Consider the following 22,585-nt stretch of genomic DNA (forward strand, 5'->3'; position numbering starts at 1 on the left):
TTGTAATAGGAATAAAAGTGATCATTTTTTTTTTTTTTTTTATATTTTAGTGTAAAAAATAATAAAATCAATAAAATTAAATAAGAAAACAAAAAAAAAAATTTTTTTAAAGCGCCCCGTCCTGACTAGCTCGCGCGCAGAAGCGAACGCATACGCAAGTAGCGCCCGCATATGAAAACGGTGTTCAAATCACACAAGTGAGGTATCGCCGCGATCGTTAGAGCGAGAGCAATAATTATAGCCCTAGAGCTACTCTGTAGCTCAAAAAATGCAACTTATAGAATTTTTTAAACGTCGCCTATCTAGATTTTTAAGGGTAAAAGTTTGACGCCATGCCACGAGCGGGCGCAATTTTAAAGTGTGACATGTTGGGTATCATTTTACTCGGCGTAACATTATCTTTCACAATATATAAAAAAATTGGGCCAAATTTATTGTTGTCTTATTTTTTAATTCAAAAAAGTTAATTTTTTCCAAAAAAAGTGCGCTTGTAAGACTGCTGCGCAAATACGGTGTGACAAAAAGTATTGCAATGACCGCCATTTTATTCTCTAGGGTGTTAGAAAAAAAAAATATATAATGTTTGGGGGTTTTAAGTAATTTTCTAGCAGAAAAAAATGTTTTAGTCTTGCAAACACCAAATCTGAAAAACACCTGAGGTCTTTAAGTGGTTAATCGTCTTTGCAGCCCCTCGGCGGAAGGAGGAAGTGGGACAGGAAGTCCCCTTCTCCTAAAGCCCCGCCAAAAAAATTACATGCCAAATGTGGCATGTAAGGGGGAGAGGAGTGGGTTAAGAGGAAGTTCCATTTTTGGGTGGAACTCCTCTTTAAGACGGCTCCCATAGGGAAACATTGATTTTTAAACGTCATGCGACATGAGCTCCCAATGTCGGAGCGTTTGTCGTACCAGTGTGAACCTGGCCTTAGGAAGGTGCCTTTAACGACAACTCGTTATGTGTTTAAAAAACACCTGTCCACAGAATCTCTTTCTTCCATTCAGACCTCACCATCATGAGCAAGACCAAAGAGCTGTCAAAGGACGTCGTGGACAAGATTGTAGACCTGCACAAGGCTGGAATGGGCTACAAGACCCCCAGCAAGAAGCTTGGTGAAAAAGGAGACAACTGTTAAAGTGATTATTCGCAAATGGAAGAAATACAAAATAACCATCAATCGCTCCCTCGGTCTGGACCTCCATGCAAGATTTCACCTCATGGTGTAACGATGATCATGAGAAAAGTGAGGGGTCAGCCCAGAACTTCACAGGAGAAGCTTGTAAAAGACCTCAAGGCAGTTGGGATTACAATCACCAAACCAACCATTGGTAGCACAATACACCGCCATGGATTGAATTCCTGCAGCGCCAGCAAGAAGGCACATGTAGAGGCAGGGCTGTCTTAATGAGAGGGCACTCCTGGGCATTGCCCAGGGGCCCCAACTGTATGGGGGGCCCCTGCACTTTTCCCAAAGCAGCTAGTCCTTCAGCCCAAGCTGCCCCAAAATTGGGGGCCCCATGATGGCACTGAGAGTGATGGTTACACAGGAGAGACAGTCTGCCTCCTACCTACTTGATGTCTGTTTACCTGCACTGTCATCATTGTAGGGGCCCCAGAGCATTACATAGCCCAGGGGCCCATGATGCTATTAAGACGGCCCTGTGTACAGGCCCATCTGAAGTTTGCCAATAAACATCTAAATCAGGTATATGCAATTAGCGGACCTCCAGCTGTTGCAGAACTACAAGTCCCATGAGGCATAGCAAGACTCTGACAGCTACAAGCATAACACCCAGAGGCATGATGGGACTTGTAGTTTTGCAAAAGCTGGAGGTCCGCTAATTGCATATCCCTGATCTAAATGATTCAGAGAAGGATTGGGAAAAAGTGGTCTGGTAAGATGGGACCAAAATTGAGCTCTTTGGCAATAACTTGACTTGCCATGTTTGGAGGAAGAAAAATGCTGACTATGACCCTAAGAACACCATCCCTACAGTAACACACGGAGGGGGAAACATGATACTTTGGGGCTGTTTCTCTGATAAAGGTCCAGGCCAACTTTGCTGCATTGAGGGGCCAATGGACGGGGCTATGTATTGTAAAATCTTGGATGAGAACCTTCTTCCCTTAGCCAGAACACTGAAGATGGGTTTGTAGATGGGTCTTCCAGCAAGACAATGACCCAAAAAATACCGCCAAGGCAACAAAGGAGTGGCTCAAGAAGAAGCACATTAAGGTCAGTGGAGTGGCCTAGCCAGTCTCAAGACCTTAATCTTATATAAAAAAAAATGGAGGGAGCTTAGAGTTGCCAAGCGACAGCCAAGAAACCTTAAGGATTTAGAGAAGATCTGTAAAGAAGAGTGGACCAAAATCCCTCCTGAGATGTGTGCAAACCTGGTCACCAACTACAAGAAACGTGGTTCAGCTGCCAGTATCTAAACTGAAAAGAGCTCGGTAGCGAGTAGGATCGTCTTAGTTCCTGAACCGTCATAAGTCTACCCTCAAGGACTAGATGTTTCAAAGTGGTGATCCCCTTCTTTGCCCACATGGATGGGTCTGGAATACTATGTAGGTGGGATAACACAGGAGCTAGCCTTGAGGCCTCGGCAGGAGCGTTGCTAGGTGGCAAAAAGACCAGGGGCTGTAGCGGGGGGGGGAATGGTGTATGTGACAAAGGGTTTTGTTTGGGCTGGGCCATGACCTACATACACTGGCCTACCTACACCGACATTTACATACACTGTCTGACCTACCTCAGCTCAGTCGTAGTGTGCGGTGTCAAAGCAGGCAGTCATTCAGTCAGTCGTCAGAGGAGGAGCCGAGAAAGAGGAGAGCCGAGGAGCCTAGAGGGGAGAAGAGGAGAGCCGCCCACCCAAGCGCCGATGTGGCGCGACGGCCGCATTGTAATTCCCGCCTTCTGGAGCCTGCAGCGCCTATGATGGACGTCGCAGGTCCCGGCACTGGACCAGTGGGACGTCCATCATTGGTGTTGCACAGGCTCCAGAAGGCGAAACCTGCAGGACTCGGACATACTCAGCGGCGCTCGGGATCAGATCGGTCCTGGCGCTCGCCGCCTGCTCGGGGCCAACAATAGAGACATACATGCATGAGACTCTGGGCCTTTCGGGGACCCATTCGGGGCGCCAGGCCCCCCCCCCCTCCCAAATCCCCTGGGCCTCGGAATGGCAGGTTACTCAAGGCCGCATAGGCGCCCAAAATAGCCGCTTCCAGGGTTACCATCTTAAAAGGAGGAAGCTCAGCTTCTGACAGTTTCAGGATGACAGCGAAGCCCGAGGGTGTCTGCAACATGCAGTACAAAATGTATGTCTATATCATAACGTGTGACAAGAAAGACCATTGAGATGTTGGATTGTGCATGCACATCGAACCTCCAGCTGAGGTCTGTAACCAACTTTATGCCTCCAGGGTCAAGTCTCCAGGTCACTTATCTACACAGGCCCTGAGCTTGATGGGAGCCAGTCCTGATTAAGAGTGACAGGAGGACAAAGGTCACATCCTTCATCATTTTTGGCACGCGGAGCCAGCTGGTTTGGAGCCTGACCTTCACATTTTTCCAAACTTAGACACCAGAAGACAGAGAAGCAATGTTAACATTCCCAAAAAGCATTTGGGACTTCGAAATAGCACAAGGGATGATCAAGTGGACAAGGACAGGTGTCAGATGTAGCAAAAACATAAAAATATCATCTGAAGTTAAAAAAATAATAATAATAAATGGTACTAAAATGTGTTGTCAGTCTCCGATAATATAATGACTAGACACCACTCATATTACTAAAGTTCTGTAGAAGAGAACATTTGTCATACAAGTGCTGAATTGGCAACACACCAGGTGAACCCGTCACTTTGTCTCTCATTGGCAGATGTGTATGGGTTGGAAAATTCATTAGACAGCTTGGTAGGACATGCCAAACATTTTTGGTATGGTCCAACGTGCCGATATCTGTGTGGACAGCTGTGCAGCCATGTTTAAATGTCACAAGCTCCTCTCCAAAGTTCATGGAATATTTTTCCTGAAAGGTTCAGACAGAAATGGATTAACGTCAACAAGTCTGTCTGGCTGGTGCTGAGAAGGGTCAAAAGGACAGTTCTGTCCTAGGACAGAACTGTCATTATTGAGTGAATTTGGTCCTATTTGCCCCTTGAATGTACACAGCCAGGCACACAGCATGTTTTGCACTCTTCCACCGACAAAACAGTCTAGGACAAGGGTGTCAAACCCAATTTCATCATAGGCCGCATCACCAGTATGGTTACCCTCAACGGGACAGTTGTATCTGGGGTGCCCTACCTACAATGGGCAGGGTTTAGGAGTGTGTTACGTACAGAGTGCAGGGTTCAGGAGTGCGTTACGTACAGAGTGCAGGGTTCAGGATTATGCTATGCACAGAGTGCAGTGTTCAGGGGTGCTCTACATATGGAGTTTAGCTGTGCACTGTGTACAAAGTGCAGCGTTCAGGGTTTCGCTACGTACAGAGTGCAGGGCTTATTGGTGCACTACGTACAGAGTACAGTGTTGAGGAGTGCGCTACGCACAGAGTGCAGAGTTCAGGGGTGTGCTCTGTACAGATTTTAAGGGTGTTAAATGCAGTGTGCAATCCCAGCCCCTCCCACCCAAAGATTGCTTGCATCTCCCTCTCCTACAGTGGCGGCTGGTGCGCAAATTTTTTTTTGGGGGGGGGGTGCAAACAAACTGAAAAAAAATTCCTCAATTGCAGACACTGTGCCCATTAAACGCAGTTACTGTGCCCATCAAGCGCAGCCACTGTGCCCATCAAATGCTGCCAGTGTGCATCGCCCGGCACTTACCCGTCTTGCAGCGGGTCAGCAGCGGCGTCCTACACGCTCCTCGATGTCTTCTTCCGTCCTATCAGGCGTCCAATCACAGCGCCTGACATTTCAGGTGACAGGTAACAGACCAGAGCACCCGATTGGCTGAGAAGCGGTTCAGTGTTAGCAAAGCAAATTCCTTTTATTTGCCAAGACAACGCTGAGTGATCAGCAAGCGCCCAGCATGGCGCCCGCTGTTCACCTTTTTGGGCGCCTATTAGAAGCCTATGGCTCTAATCAAGTTCTTCCAAAAAACACCCCGCCGCTGTAATTCAGGGGGGATGGACACACACACACATTATATATATATATATATATATATATATATATATATATATCAGTGGCGTTCGTCCATAGAGGGCGCTGGATCGCCGCCCCCTCTGGCTCTCACCGCCACTGAGTGAAATAACATAGATTCATGCATTGCACGAATCTATGTTATTTTCGCCGCTGCCGCTGTTATTCAGATGGTCGGCGCTCAATGTCCGGCCATCTGAATAACGCCAGCTGGTTGGCTGTAGGGAAATGTCTATCAAAGCCAACGGCTCTGATAGGCTTTCCCAATACAGCCCTCGGGTCCCGGAAGCTTATTCTCGGAGCGCACAGACTGTACGCCCCTTGAATAAGATGACAGGCGTCTCAGCCAATCACGTTGGCCGGTTCTGGCTACCTGTAACCTGATTGGCTGAGACACCTGTCAGTCATCGAGGGCGGGAGAAGACATCGTGGGACGTGGATGCCTGACTCCAGTAAAGGCAAGTGCCGGGGGGGGGGGGGGGGGGGACGCAATTTACAGGGCACAGTGGGGACAATTGGCACAGCGGCGACCATTAAAGGGCACAGTGGCTGCGTTTAATGGCATGGCACAGTGGTGACAATGGATGGCACAGTGGCTGCGTTTAATGGCATGGCACAGTGGTGACAATGGATGGCACAGTGGTGACAATGGATGGCACAGGGGCTGCGTTTAATGGCATGGCACAGTGGTGACAATGTATGGCACAGTGGCTGCGTTTAATGGCATGGCACAGTGGTGACAATGTATGGCACAGTGGTGACAATGGATGGCACAGTAGCTGCGTTTAATGGCATGGCACAGTGGTGACAATGGATGGCACAGTGACTGCGTTTAATGGCATGGCACAGTGTTGACAATGTATGGCACAGTGGCTGCGTTTCATGGCATGGCACAGTGGTGCGAATTGATGGCACAGTGGTGCGAATTGATGGCACAGTGGCTGCATTTGATGGCATGTAACAGTGGCTGCGTTTGGGCACAGTGAGACTGCAATTTTTTTTTTCCTTTGCGCCCCCCCAAAAATTGTGAGCACCAGCCGCCACTGATTATATATATATATATATATACATACACACATATATACACACACACACACACACACACATATATATACATACATACACACACACACATACATACATTCATTCATACACACACACACACCAACAGCTTGCACTTTACATAATGAAGGCAGTCGGGTACAATTACAATATGATCCAATACAAGAGGAATCAGAGGGTCCTGCTCATTACAGCTCACTTTGCCTATTCAGGGCACAGTGACTGGTTCCCTATAAAGCCCCTAACCCATTTCTATAGCTTTCAAAAAAGAACATGCAGGAGGTGCTCAGATTTCATTCCTTATGCATATAGTACAGTGCTAGAGAGAATAACCACCCAAAGAGCACCCTGACTGGTTAGGAAACAACACAACGGGGCTACCCTCCAGTGGGTGCCCAGAACATCATGCAAAGAAAAAATAAAACAGAAGGAGTGCCATGCCAGATGGTAAAAGGAGTCCACATCAGGTTAATGGCTCAGAAGTTAAAAACAGTCTTGTTTACCTGTGTGTCCATTATTGGTGAGGGTGAAGGTAGAGTCTCCGGAAGTTCTGTATCTTACTGGCTGTATAGGGGGTAAGGAGCCGTTGTAGGTGACTTCTCCCGTCTTTATATTTATTGGAGATTGAGCAGTTCCATTACAGTCAGGGAAGGAATCTGGCCAATGTTCTTGGCCGTGGTCACCTGCGACAGAAGATAGAAAGAAGACAATGCTGATCAATTATTCAAGAGGACCTAGACAATCCCTTTAAAAAGGACTCCATGCAGGTGTACAAGGACTTGATCCTTCGGTCTCCCTTTTGTTTCCACCATCTTTTTTTTTTAGCTTTGGATGTATTGTAGAAGGGTTAAAACGCTTGTCAATTCTTCATAACTGTCTATGGCACCAGTGGGGACATTCCTGCTGTCTATTTGTCCTAGAGACCATTAGGGATGAGCTTGGGTCTGGTCCAAACCCAGAAAGAGCCTTCAGTGCCAACCCAATCAACTGTGGCCCAGGCATTCCCCGCCCAGCAAGTGCATGTTAAAAAAAGGGGCGGGGGTGCTTGTGGCATCATTGACCTAATATGGCCAAACAACCACATTATTAGGTCAATGGCCATATTAGGTTACTTGCCGCAATGTTTAGGCACTGGAAACTTGGCAGCATACATATGGTATATGGATTGGTACCATGAAAGGAAAATTACGATAAGTATTTGATACAAATTTTCCAGTTTCCTGGTGCCAATCCATGTTGCCATGGACTGACGCCACAAAAGGAAAATTATGGTAAGTATTTGTTCAAATTTTCAACTTTCTTGGCACCAATCCACGTACCACATGTATGCTGCCATGGATTGGCACCAGAAAAGGAAAAATTACGGTAAGTATTTGGTCCAATTTTCTGGTGCCAATCCATGTACCACATGTATGCTGCTATGGATTGGCACCAGCAAAGGAACGATAAGTATTTGATAACATTTTCCAATTTCCTGGCGCCAATCAATGTACCAATTGTATGCTGCCATGAATTAGTGCCAGGAAAGGAAAATTACGGTAAGCATTTGGTACAATTTTCCATTTTCTAGTTTCATGCTCCCCAATGACCGGGACAGAAAATGACAGATACTTCACAATTTTACAATTCTCTCAAGAGCAAGAAGTAAGAACAAATCCTCCAAATTGAGACATCTACTCCTAACAACCCTTTAACCACTTAAGACCCGGACCAAAATGCAGCTAAAAGGACCTTGCCCCTTTTTGCGTTTCGGCATTGCGTCGCTTTAACTGACAATTGCGCGGTCATGCGACGTGGCTCCCAAACAAAATTGGCGTCCTTTTTTCCCCACAAATAGAGCTTTCTTTTGATGGTATTTGATCACCTCTTCGGTTTTTATTTTTTGCGCTATAAACAAAAATAGAGCGACAATTTTGAAAACAAATGCAATATTTTTTACTTTTTGCTATAATAAACATCCCCCAAAAATATATAATTTTAATTTTTTTTACTCAGTTTAGGCCGATACGTATTCTTCTACCGATTTTTGGTAAAAAAAAAAAAAAAAAATCGCAATAAGCGTTTATCGGTTGGTTTGCGCAAAATTGATATTGTTTACAAAATAGGTGATGCATTTTTATTAATTATTGTTTTTTTACTACTAATGGCGGCGATTTTTTTCGTGACTGCGACATTGTGGCGGACACTTTGGACAATTTTGACACATTTTTGGGACCATTGTCATTTTCACAGCAAAAAATTCATTTAAAATGCATTGTTTATTGTGAAAATGACAGTTGCAGTTTGGGAGTTAACCACAAGGGGGCGCTGATGGGGTTATGTGTGCCCTAAAGTGTGTTTACATCTGTAGGGGGGTGTGGCTGTGGTGTGACGTCATCGATTGTGTCCCCCTATAAAAAGGGATAACACGATCAATGCAGCCGCCACAGTGAAGAACGGGGAAGCCGTGTTTACACACGGCTCTCCCCGTTCTTCAGTTCCGGGGACCGATCGCGTGTATCCAGTGGCGATCGGGGCCGCTGGTCCCGGAGCTTCAGACTGGGTCGTGGGAGGGCCCGCGTGCGTGCGCCCGCGACCTACGGCTGGGTACTAGTACAGGACGTACCTGTATGTACATGTGCCCAGCCGTACCATTCTGCCGACGTATATGTGCAGGAGGCGGTCCTTAAGTGGTTAAGATGGGAATTATGGAGAGAATTCCACGCATTTCCTGTTCCATGAAGGGAAATCAGAAGTACTACATGTATGCTGCCATTGATTGGCATCAGGAAAGGAAAATTACGGTAAGTATTTAATCCAATTTTCCAATATCCTGGTGCCAATCCATGTACCACATGTATGTTGCCATTGACTGACGTCAGGAAAGGAAAAATTATGGTAAGTATTTGATACAATTTTCCAATTTCCTGGATCCAATATAAGTACTACATGTATGCTGCCATAGATTGGCATCAGGAAAGGAACATTTCGGCAAGTGTTTGATACAATTTTCCATTCTCTGGGTTCAGACTGAACCCAAGCTCATCCCCGATGACCTTAGTGACCAGGGCAGAAAGTGAGGAATAATCCAAAATTTAAGGAGTAACCTAGAGAGCAAAAATGGGATGAGTTCTCCTAACAACCCTTTAAGATGGGAATACTGGAGATAAATCCATGCATTTTCTGTTGGAAGAAGGGAAATCTGAAATTTCACAGATGTCTCCGGGAACCAAAGGTAACTCTCCACTGAAATATCAGTTTTGGTTGGACTGATCCATTATTATAATTAGACACTGGAAGCTTTTTTACTGGCACCAACATAGCAGCATACATGTGGTACAAGGATTGGCACCAGGAAAGGAAAATTATGGTAAGTATTTGATACAATTTTACAATTTCTTGGCTCCAATCCATGTACCACATATGTATGTTGCCATTAACTGATGCCAGGAAAGGAAAATTATGGTAAGTATTTGATACAATTTTCCAATTTCCTGCCGCCAATCCATGTACTACATGTATGCTGCCATGGATTAGCACCAGGAAAGGAAAATTACGGTAAGTATTTGATACAATTTTCCTGCCGCCAATCCATGTACCACATGTATGCTGCCATTGATTAGCACCAGGAAAGGAAAATTACAGTAAGTATTTGATACAATTTTCCAATTTCCTGCCGCCAATCCATGTACCACATGTATGTTACCATAATTTTCCTTTCCTGACATCAGTTAATGGCAACATACATGTGGTACATGGATTGGCGGCAGGAAATTGTAAAATTGTATCAAATACTTACCATAATTTTCCTTTCCTGGTGCTAATCCATGGCAGCATACATGTAGTACATGGATTGGTGGCAGGAAATTGGAAAATTGTATCGAATACTTACCCTAATTTTCCTTTCCTGACTTCAGTTAATGGCAACATACATGTGGTACATGGATTGGCGCCAAGAAATTGTAAAATTGTATCAAATACTTACCATAATTTTCCTTTCCTGGTGCTAATCCATGGCAGCATACATGTAGTACATGGATTGGTGGCAGGAAATTGGAAAATTGTATCAAATACTTACCGTAATTTTCCTTTCCTGGTGCTAATCCATGGCAGAATACTTGTGGTACATGGGTTGGCAGCAGGAAAATTGTATCAAATACTTACCGTAATTTTCCTTTACTGGTGCTAATCCATGGCAGCATACATGTAGTACATGGATTGGCGGCAGGAAATTGGAAAATTGTATCAAATACTTACCGTGATTTTCCTTTCCTGGTGCTAATCCATGGCAGCACACATGTAGTACATGGATTCGCGGCAGGAAATTGGAAGATTGTATCAAATACTTACCGTAATTTTCCTTTCCTGGTGCTAATCCATGGCAGCATACATGTGCATCTTAAAGGTTTTTTGGGAGAACTCATCCCATTTTGCTCTCTAGGGTACTCCATTAAATTTTTGATTATCCCTCACTTTCTGCCTTGGTCACTAAGGTCATCGGAGATGAGTTTGGGTTCAGTCTGAACCCAGAGAATGGAAAATTTTATCAAATACTTACCATAATTTTCCTTTCCTGACATCAGTTAATGGCAAGTATTTGATAAAATTTTCCATTCTCTGGGTTCAGACTGAACCCAAACTCATCTCTGATGACCTTAGTGACCAAGGCAGAAAGTGAGGGATAATCAAAAATTTAATGGAGTACCCTAGAAAGCAAAATGGGATGAGTTCTCCCAAAAAACCTTTAAGATGCACATGTATGCTGCCATGGATTAGCACCAGGAAAGGAAAATTACGGTAAGTATTTGATACAATTTTCCAATTTCCTGCCGCGAATCCATGTACTACATGTATGCTGCCATGGATTAGCACCAGGAAAGGAAAATCACAGTAAGTATTTGATACAATTTTCCAATTTCCTGCCGCGAATCCATGTACTACATGTATGCTGCCATGGATTAGCACCAGGAAAGGAAAATCACGGTAAGTATTTGATACAATTTTCCAATTTCCTGCCGCCAATCCATGTACTACATGTATGCTGCCATGGATTAGCACCAGTAAAGGAAAATTACGGTAAGTATTTGATACAATTTTCCTGCTGCCAACCCATGTACCACAAGTATTCTGCCATGGATTAGCACCAGGAAAGGAAAATTACGGTAAGTATTTGATACAATTTTCCAATTTCTTGGCGCCAATCCATGTACCACATGTATGTTGCCATTAACTGAAGTCAGGAAAGGAAAATTAGGGTAAGTATTTGATACAATTTTCCAATTTCCTGCCGCCAATCCATGTACCACATGTATGTTGCCATTAACCGACGTCAGGAAAGGAAAATTATGCTAAGTATTTGATGCAATTTTACAATTTCCTGGCGCCAATCCATGTACCACATGTATGTTGCCATTAACTGACGTCAGGAAAGGAAAATTATGGTAAGTATTTGATACAATTTTCCATTCTCTGGGTTCAGACTGAACCCAAACTCATCTCCAATGACCTTAGTGACCAAGGCAGAAAGTGAGAGATAATCCAAAATTTAAGGGAGTACCCTAGAAAGCAAAATGGGATGAGTTCTCCCAAAAAACCTTTAAGATGCACATGTATGCTGCCATGGATTAGCACCAGGAAAGGAAAATTACGGTAAGTATTTGATACAATTTTCCTGCCGCCAATCCATGTACCACATGTATTCTGCCATGGATTAGCACCAGGAAAGGAAAATTACGGTAAGTATTTGATACAATTTTCCTGCCGCCAATCCATGTACCACATGTATTCTGCCATGGATTAGCACCAGGAAAGGAAAATTACGGTAAGTATTTGATACAATTTTCCAATTTCCTGCCGCCAATCCATGTACCACATGTATGTTGCCATGGATTGGCACCAGGAAAGGAAAATTATGGTAAGTATTTGATACAATTTTACAATTTCTTGGCTCCAATCCATGTACCACATTTATGTTGTCATTGACTGATGCCAGGAAAGGAAAATTATGGTAAGTATTTGATGCAATTTTACAATTTCCTGGCGTCAATCCATGTACATGTATGCTGCCATGGATTAGCACCAGGAAAGGAAAATTACGGTAAGTATTTGATACAATTTTCCTGGCGCCAATCCATGTACCACATGTATTCTGCCATGGATTAGCACCACAAAATGAAAATTACGGTAAGTATTTGGTACAATTTTCCATCGTTTAGGTCCAGGCTTCCCAATGACCGGCACAGAAAATTAGGGATACTTCAAAATTTGACAGTTCTCTCGAGAGCGAGAAGTAAGAACAAATCCCCCAATTGGTAGGTCTACTCCTAACAACCCTTTAATATGGGAATTCTGGCGAGAATTCCAGGCGTTTCCTGTTGTATGAAGGAAAACCAGAAATTTTACATCTTTCCCTGGAACAGAAGGTAAGGGTTTAACTCGCCATTAAAATTTTTGGTTTTTGAATTGGACCAACCCTTTAAATATCGAAAATATGCGACTACACTAGTGCCTGGGGCTGTCATCTTCATCCTTACTGCTTTTGTGAGTGAGTTGAATACCAGCAATGCCCCTTTATTTTCCAATCAGCAGAAAGGGGTGTGTCGGTGAGGAGCAAGCTGTGCTGCTCAACTGTAGTGGTGATGAGCGAGGTCACTGACCTAGCTGTTTTGTCTGGTAGGGGTTACCGGTCATCTCAGGGCTTGATGAACAGAATAACAAAGCTTATCTATTTCAATTGCATATTTTTAACCATTTGACCTAAAATCAGCTTTCAGCCTGGTTCAGTCATATCGGTCCCTATCAGGAGGATACGCCTGTATGAGGCAATGGCATTGTGTTTTATCTCTTTTCTATAGAAAAGACATGACAGCTGCGGGATAAACACAGAGCTGAAAACTTGGCAGATGTAAGTGCTGATTCATAATAGGAATTCCTGCAGCTTTCTCCCTTCCAAAAGTCTGACACGTACAGCAGATTTATATATAGGAAGTGAGGCAATGCAGCTGACTGCAGGACTCCATCCTCCTATCGCTGTGTCCCCATTAGAGACATTCAATCTTTGTTTTTGTTCTGGTCATCAGTGTCACTGGCTAGGACAGAAAGTGTCACCAGAGCAGTAATCAAGGGGAAACCTATCAGTGGGGACACCTTCTTCAGGTCCGTTACATCAGGTCTGCAGGATTCCCCCTTACAATGTAAGGTGGGAACTCTGCAGACCCTGATGTAAGTGGGAAGTTTGATGTAAAGGGCAATGTTGTGGACTTTGATGTAGTGAAGGGGGGGGGGGGTGCTCTGGTCACTAGAGTTCCCCTTTAAACCAGAGTCCGCAGCATTTCCCCTTACATCATGGTCTGCAGTATTCCCCTTTACATCATGGTCTGCAGTATTCCCCGTTACATCATGGTCTGCAGCATTCCCCTTTACATCATGGTCTGCAGCATTCCCCTTTACATCATGGTCTGCAGCATTCCCCTTTACATCATGGTCTGCAGAATTCCCCTTTACATCATGGTCTGCAGAATTCCCCTTTACATCATGGTCTGCAGCATTCCCCTTTACATCATGGTCTGCAGCATTCCCCTTTACATCATGGTCTGCAGCATTCCCCTTTACATCATGGTCTGCAGCATTCCCCTTTACATCATGGTCTGCAGCATTCCCCTTTACATCATGGTCTGCAGCATTCCCCTTTACATCATGCTCTGCAGTATTCCCCTTTACATCATGCTCTGCAGTATTCCCCTTTACATCATGCTCTGCAGTATTCCCCTTTACATCATAGTCTGCATCATTCCCCTTTACATCATGGTCTGCATCATTCCCCTTACAGCATGGTCTGCAGCATTCCCCTTTACATCATGGTCTGCAGCATTCCCCTTACACCATGGTCTGCAGTATTCCCCTTACAGCATGGTCTGCAGTATTCCCCTTTACATCAAAGTTCCCCTTTACATCAAGGTCTGCAGAGTTCCGGCCTTGGACTGCAAGGGGGAATCCTGCAAAGTCTGATGTAAGGAGAAACTATGTGGACTATTGCCATAGAGAGGGGGGGGGGGGTGGAACTCTGGTAACCAGAGACCCCCTTACACCAGAGTTTCCCTTTATATCACGATCTGCAGTGCTCCCCTTTACATCAGAGTCCACAGAGTTCCCCCTTACACTGATCTCTACTCCCAATGGCCACAGTCCGGCCCCCCTAAAGTTTAAAAGGACAGTAAACTGGCCCTTTGTTTAGAAAGTTTGGAGACCCCGGGCTATAAATTGTTTTGCGAACTGGTCTATCAAGGTGCAGAACAACTAAAGAGGTCATCTCTCGCTTTATTCTGCTCTGTCCTCTAAAGTTGAGTTTGGTTGTCCTCTAGCTCATCTATGCTTCACGCCATTTTCGAATCCAATCAGCTCTGGGTTGGGTCATTCCTTGCCCCCTAGCACACATAAAACAAAGGGGTGGGATGCTGGAGAGGTCAGTGCCCTTATATGGACACATGCCCATATATAGTCAATGACAATGATTAAATATGGACTTGTGTCCATCTAAGGACACTGACATCATCCAGCGTCCATGCCTCTTTGTTTACCAGTTCTGCAGGGGCGGGAATAACACAACCTGCAGCTGATTGGGTTTTAAAGTAGCACAAAGAGGAGCTTCAGATACAGACGAGTTTGGAGGACTCACTTACTCCTCTCCAGCGGCGGTGCGTCCATAAAGGGCGCACCGGCGCCGCCCCCTTCTCCTGCCACCGCTCTATCACCATAGATAGATTCAGGCATTGCATGAATCTATGGTCGCCGCTGACACCTCCTATTCAGGTGCCCGGCTCCTTTTCGTGCGCTGGGCACCTGAATTACAGCGGCGGGTTATTTTTTCGAAGCACCCGATTAGAGCCGTAGGCTTTAATAGGCGTCCAAAAAGGTGAACAGCGGGCGCCGTGCTGGGCGCTCGCTGTTCACTCAGCGTTGTGTTAAGAAAGCGAATCAATATTTGCTTTCCTCTGAACCGCCTCTCAGTCAGTCAATCAGGTGCTTGGGTCTGTTACCTGTCACCCGATTGGCTGAAATGAAAGCGCTGTGATTGGACGCCGCCTATCAGGCGTCCAATCATAGCAGAGGATGGGAAGAGAGGACGGGAGAAGACATCAAGGAGCGCGGAGGACATTGCCGTGACCCGCTGCCCCACCGAGACAGGGAAAGTGCTGGGCGGGCGGGGGATGCACAGTGGCAGCATTTGATGGGCACACTGGCGGCAATTGATGGGCAAAGTAGCGGCAATTGATGGGCAAAGTAGCGGCAGATATTGATGGGCACAGGGGAAGATATTAATGAGTATAGTAGCTACGTTTGATGGGCACAGGGGCAGATATTAATGGGCACAGGGGCAGATATTAATGGGCACAGGGGAAGATATTGATCGGTATAGTAGCTACGTTTGATGGGCACAGGGGCAGATATTGATGAGTATAGTAGCTACGTTTGATGGGCACAGGGGCAGATATTGATGGGCACAGGGGCAGATATTGATGGGCACAGGGGCAGATATTGATGGGTATAGTAGCTACGTTTGATGGGCACAGGGGAAGATATTGATGAGTATAGCGGCTGCGTTTGAAGGCCACAGCGGCTGCGTTTGAAGGCCACAGCGGCTGCGTTTGAAGGCCACAGCGGCTGCGTTTGAAGGCCACAGCGGCTGCGTTTGAAGGCCACAGCGGCTGCGTTTGAAGGCCACAGCGGCTGCGTTTGAAGGCCACAGCGGCTGCGTTTGAAGGCCACAGCGGCTGCGTTTGAAGGCCACAGCGGCTGCGTTTGATGGCCACAGGGGCTGCGTTTGATGGCCACAGGGGCTGCGTTTGATGGCCACAGGGGCTGCGTTTGATGGCCACAGGGGCTGCGTTTGATGGCCACAGGGGCTGCGTTTGATGGCCACAGGGGCTGCGTTTGATGGCCACAGGGGCTGCGTTTGATGGCCACAGGGGCTGCGTTTGATGGCCACAGGGGCTGCGTTTGATGGCCACAGGGGCTGCGTTTGATGGCCACAGGGGCTGCGTTTGATGGCCACAGGGGCTGCGTTTGATGGCCACAGGGGCTGCGTTTGATGGCCACAGGGGCTGCGTTTGATTTTTTTTTTTCTCAGTTTGTTTGCGCCCCCCCCAAAAAAAATCTGAGCACCAGTCGCCACCGAGTTCTGCAGGAGCGGGGATTAACACAGCCTGCAGCTGATTGGGTTTAAAAGTAGCACCAAGAGAAGGTTCAGATACAGATGAGATTGGAGGACTCCCTTACTCCTCTCTATACGCCTGTGGTCAGCAGACACCTGATTGGCTCCTAGCCTCTCCCTCTCCCAGTATGAGTGCCTCTGTGAAGCCAAGATCAGTTTAAGTACGTATGCTGGACATAGGTAAAAATAAAATGTAATTATATTTAAAAGGAATATAAAAGAAAATGTGATTTTGTTAATGAATTGAATACATTTTGGAATGAAAAACCTTTCAGGCCTCAATGTGAGAACTGCCGTCCCTGACTGAATAACAACGACGTAATCTAATTTTCTAAATGCCTTTTACGCCGAAACTCCGAGAGAATAGCCGGCAATAAAAGAAGTCATTGCAGTCATCACTCTCGCTTTAGTGACCTCAGAAAATGACCCCCTCGGATTCCTGCATTGTGTACAAGGACGTTAAACTGGAGGAATTTACAATGTAAAGGAAAGGGGCTTATTTGCATTTCAATAAAACCTTCTTTTTCTATGTTAATGTACCATCCGGAAATAAAGCCGAAGTGACCTGTAGAGGAACCCCGGAGGAGGAGCATAGCGGCCTCCTCAACAATCAGATCACCGGCCTGAGAATTTCAACCCGGCTTCCAAAAACAGTTCACCTTCACAAGGCTGTCCTAAATATAACCGGCGCCAGAAATAGTCGCGGCACGGAATGAGAAGCCTCGTTGTACAGGCCAGATATGTAGAATCAGGGGAGATAATGGAAAGTTGTTATAACAGGGAATACAGCTTTAAGAGAACCTGGCAGGGTTAAGGGGCATTTGGAGTGGTTCTCGCCATCCCTGCGCCGAGTTCCAGAGTCTGTACACCTGCTGTGCCCATTATGAAGGGTTCCCATTATCCCTGTGCTGAGTTCCCGGGTCTGTACACCTGCTGTGCCCATTATGAGGGGTTCCCACCACCCCTGCGCTGAGTTCCCGGGTCTGTACACCTGCTGTGCCCATTATGAGGGGTTCCCACCATCCCTGTGCTGAGTTCCCGGGTCTGTACACCTGCTGTGCCCATCCTGAGGGGTTCCCACCATCCCTGTGCTGAGTTCCCGGGTCTGTACACCTGCTGTGCCCATTATGAAGGGTTCCCATTATCCCTGTGCCAAGTTCCCGGGTCTGTACACCTGCTGTGCCCATTATAAGGGGGTTCCCACCATCCCTGTGCTGAGTTCCCAGGTCTGTACACCCGCTGTGCCCATTATGAGGGGTTCCCACCATCCCTGTGCTGAGTTCCCGGGTCTGTACATCTGCTGTGCCCATTATGAGGGGTTTCCACCATCCCTGTGCAGAGTTCCTAGGCCTATACACCTCCTGTGCCTATAATGAGGGGTTCCCACCATACCTGTGCTGAGTTCCCGGGTCTGTACACCTGCTGTGCCAATTATGAGGGGTTCCCACCATCCCTGTGTCGAGTTCCTTGGTCTGCACACCTCCTGTGCACATTATGTGTTTCAATCATTTTTATTAAAGTTTTACAATACAAAATTGGTCCCCAGGGGCCCCCCAGGGCACCGGATGGCTAACCCCCTTTTTTTATATATATTGGGGGGGGGCAACCCCCCCCCCCCCCAATTCGTTGCACCACCCCCCCACTTCTCAATTCACGCCTCCCCAGCTTCCCAATTAGTGGCGGCAGGCACCCCCCCCCCCCGCTTCTCAAGCCTGAAGCTGTGTAAGGGGCCCCATAATTCCTGATGGCGGCCCTGTACATGGGTGAAATTATCCTTTTAAGAGGGACCAAGTTGGACATACACAGTTGGAACAGGCATCAAAAAATAGATACCTTGACATGCTTCATCAGAAGGATAGCAGAGTATGAGCCCACCTGTGTAGGTCCATGAAGATGGAAGCAAGTCAAAGACAGGTCAGAAGACCAACTGCACCTGTCAATGAATTGTGAATGATCAGAAGCCTCTCAAGCTGATTTCATTGACACAAGCCCAAAGCCCATCATCATAGGCCCTTATGGTTGGACATCGGCGGCCTCTCAACATCTCTCAAGGACTCCAGGCATGAGATCTGTCCTAAAGAGTATTGCCTATGACCCATACCTACAGTATGGTTGCTTACGCTGCATATTCTGCAAAATAAAAAGAACTAGAAATTCCAATGATGGCAGCGGGATCCTGCTGGCCTTGGAAACTCAAGGACGCCATCTGAGTGTGGAGTGGACCGATCCTTTAAATATACATATCAGCTTCAAAAACAGCAGTAGAACAAAACATTCAATATCTTGCTTGACCGTAAGATTTTTTTGTGAAGGTGTACAGACATGAACAGATGGAACAGACATAAAAAAAAAAGAAACCTTGACGCGTTTCACACATGTGCTTCATTGTCAGGATAACAGAGTATGATGAGCTCACCTGTGTATGTCCATGAGGCTCCTGAAACAAGAGAACAATAAAAATGTGTTAGCAAACCGCATTGAAAAAATAAAATAAAAAAAAACTTGTTCATTTCATCCCTGAGCTCAAGGTACGCTTGTATTTCTTTTTATAATTTTTTTTGCCATTTACAATAAAGTTTTAAAAAATACACAGTTGTAGGTTATCCATCAACCATGCCAAGTAAATGTGAAATTTAGCTACACGGAATTGAATAAGCTATTACAAAGTTCTTTAGTTAACATAAATATCTTGAATCAAAAAAGGGCTGGCATCTCAGATGCTCTTGAATAAAAGTACTTTATTGGTTACATGGGTATAGGCTATAAGCTGACGCGTTTCGGCTAAGAAGCCTTCTGATAAAGGCTTCTTAGCCGAAACACGCCAGAGTATAGTCTGTACCCATGTAACCAATAAAGTACTTTTATTCGAGAGCATCCGAGTTGCCAGCCCTTTTTGATTCAAGTAATATATTTATGGGGCAAAATGTAGAAGTTGAAAGGATGGACAGCCGCACCTCCAAAAAAAACCTTAGGTTGTCTTTATTTAAAAAATAGGTGGAAAATGCACTACAAATAACAGCAAAGGGTGGAATACAGCCTACGCGTTTCGCACTGCGATCAGTGCTTAGTCATGGCTAGATCTGGATCAACTGTGGGTACAGGCAGTCCCCGATTTACGAGCCTGAACGTCCTGGCTAGAGCACCGGATCACAGTTCGTGGACTTCTATATTGGCAGTGGAGCCGGGGTAACATTTTTTTCCCCCTCTAACATATATACAGTGGAACCTCGGAGAGCCAAAGCCTGGCAAACACAGGTCCAGGGAAGACAATGCTGGACTCCATGATCTGGTAAGGGATTGCATCCTACAAGTCATCAGCTGCAGTATTTGTAGCTGCTGACTTAATTTTCTTTCAACTGCGTCCCGCCTGCCCACCGTCAAATTGGACCGTCATATGACGTTGTCACGAAACAGCCAGTCGCGCATGACCCTGGGGGTGTGCAGAACGGCGATCGTGGCTGTGCCGTGTTGCTAGGACACGGCGCGACCCCGATCTCTGTAGACACCGTAATCGTCTCTCATCGCCCCACACAGTGTGTGTGGCGAGGAGAGCCGATCAGCGGCATCTCCTCGCAGGGGGCATCAAAACATGTAATCAGGGAACTCCCGGTCTCGGCTACATGTGAATTGAGTTTGTTGGTCTCAGCCCGGCTCCCGGTGGGTGTGCTATGCGAGGTAAGCCCGCGCTTAGTACACCCACCCCCTCCCACAAAAACCACCACACTTACACGCACTCGAAATTGGGTTAACATGCACGCACTTTGACCACACGGTCTCTAAAAAGAGAGGCGAAGGACTAACGGGGCTGGTTGAGCGGGCAAATCCTCTCACTCCCTTGTAGGGAGTCCCTCTGCCCCGTTGGGCTTCAAAGCGGAGCAGGTAGGGCGGGCTGTGTGGGAGGACCCCCTCACACACCCGCCATTGCCACCCGGGGCATGGAGAAAGGTGGCAGATTGCCTCTGGGGGAAGCCTGCCTACTCCCAACTCCTGCAGTCCCGCTCCTCTCTCGAGTACACGCACAAAATACACTTAAAAAAAAAATAAAAAAATCAGGGAACTGATGATCATTGCCCGATTACAATAAAGCGCAACCAGTGCCAGCAATCAGTCCCCACCAGTGCAAGCAATCAGTGCCCACCAGCAATGTCAGTTAGTGCTGGCTATCAGTGCCACCTATCAGTGCTGCCCATCGATGCCCATCATTGCTCCCCATCAGTAATCAGAGCCACCTATCAGTGCTTCCCATCTGTAATCAGAGCCGCCTAGCAGTGCCCACCAGTGCCACCTATTAGTGCTCATCAATGCTAAGTGCGGCATATTAGTGCCTCCCCAGTGCCACTTAATCAGTGCCCATAAGTGTCACCTCATCAGTGCCCATCAGTGAAGGAGAAAAATTATTTACGTTTACTGACAAACGTAGAAAAACATTTTTTTTTCTTCAAAATTGACTGTCTTTTAACCACTTGCCGACCGCCGCACGACTATTTACATCGACAACATGGCACGGGCAGGCAGATTGGCGTACAGGTACGTCCCTTTAAATCTGCCGCCCAGCGGGGGCGTGCGCCCACCGCGTGCCTCGCAAATGCGGCCGCGGGTCCCGGGAACTCTATGTTCCTGGGAGTCCCGCGATTGTGATCGTTAAGGGCAGAACAGGGGAATGCCTTTGTAAACAAGGCATTCCCCTATTCTGCCTAGTGACACTGTCGCTAATGAGCGTTCCCCGTGATCGGGAATGGTCATCAATGACATGTCACGTGTAGCCACGCCCCCTAACAGTAAGAATCACTCCCTAGGGAACACTTAACCCCTGCTGCGCCACCTAGTGGTTAACCCCTTCACTACCAGTGTAATTTTTACAGTAATCAGTGCATTTTTGTAGCACTGATCGCTGTAAAAATGACAATGGTCCCAAAATGGTGTCAAAAGTGTCTGATGCGTCCGCCATAATGTCGCAGTCACAAAAAAAATGAAAAAAAAAAAAATTGATGAACGCCGCCATTACTAGTAATTCATTAATAAAAATGTCAGAAAACTATCCCCCAATTTGTAAACGCTCTTAGTTTTGCGCAAACCAAATGCTTATTGCGATTTTTTTTACCAAAAATATGTAGAATACGCATCGGCCTAAACTGAGGAAAAAAATAAAATGTATATATTTTTTGGGGGATATTTATTATAGCAAAAAGTAAAAAATATTGCATTTTTTTCGAAATTGTCGCTCTATTTTTGTTTATAGCGCAAAAAAAAAAAAAAAAAAAACGCAGAGGTGATCAAATACCACCAAAAGGAAAGCTCCATTTGTGGGAAAAAAAATATTTTGTTTGGGAGCCACGTCACACGACCGCGCAATTGTCAGTTAACCACTTGCTTACTGTGCACATATACCCCCTTTCTGCCCAGGCAAAATTTCAGCTTTCAGTAGTGTCACTCTTTGAATATAAATTTTGCGGTCGTGCGACGTGGCTCCCAAACAAAATTTGTGTCCTTTTTTTCCCCACAAATAGAGCTTTCTTTTGATGGTATTTGATCACCTTTGCGGTTTTTATTTTTTGCGCTGTAAACAAAAAAAGAGCGACAATTTTGAAAAAAAAACACAATATTTTTTCACTTTTTGCTATAATAAATATCCCCCCAACAAAATTCTCAGTTTAGGCCGATACGTATTCTTCTACATACTTTTGGTAAAAAAAAAAAAAAATTATTGCAATAAGCGTATAGTTATTGGTTTGCGCAAAACTTATAGCGCCTACAAAATAGGGGATAGTTTAATGAAATTTTTTGCGCCTTTTGTTGTGACTGCGATATCACGGCGGACACTTGACACATTTTTGGGACCATTCACATTTATACAGCGAACAGTGCTATAAAAATGCACCGATTACTGTATAAATGTGACTGGCAGGGAAGGGGTTAACACTAGGGGCGAGGAAGGGGTTAAATGTGTTCCCTAGGAGTGATTCTTGCTGTGGGGGACAAGGGACAAGGAACACACCATCGGTCTCCTCTCCCTGAAAGGACGTGGATCTGTAACAGCCGATCGCGGGCACCTGGCGGACATCGCGGCCGCCAGGCACGCGCATCGGCACCTCAGCGACGCGGCTTGCACCCCCCAGTGGCCGGAGGAGCCAAGGACATCAATAGACATCCACCCGGACCTGAAGAGCCACCTTGTGGCCGTCAATTGACAA

The 22,585-nt window shown here is 46.0% G+C and overlaps 1 protein-coding gene across 1 annotated transcript in view; it reads right to left on the reverse strand.

Annotated features, from left to right (window-relative positions):
• CA14 (carbonic anhydrase 14) overlaps positions 1-22,585 on the reverse strand; it is a 96,002-nt gene that overhangs the window by 55,981 nt on the left and 17,436 nt on the right. Inside the window, exons 2-3 of the mRNA XM_040333752.1 lie at positions 18,811-18,831; positions 6,709-6,888 (exon numbers count right to left, since the gene is read on the reverse strand). Of these exons, the coding sequence (XP_040189686.1) occupies positions 6,709-6,888; positions 18,811-18,831 (201 nt within the window). The remainder of the gene's footprint in view (positions 1-6,708; positions 6,889-18,810; positions 18,832-22,585) is intronic.

The sequence above is a fragment of the Rana temporaria genome, chromosome 13, assembly GCF_905171775.1.
Source record: "Rana temporaria chromosome 13, aRanTem1.1, whole genome shotgun sequence".
In the NCBI taxonomy this organism is placed as follows: domain Eukaryota; kingdom Metazoa; phylum Chordata; class Amphibia; order Anura; family Ranidae; genus Rana; species Rana temporaria.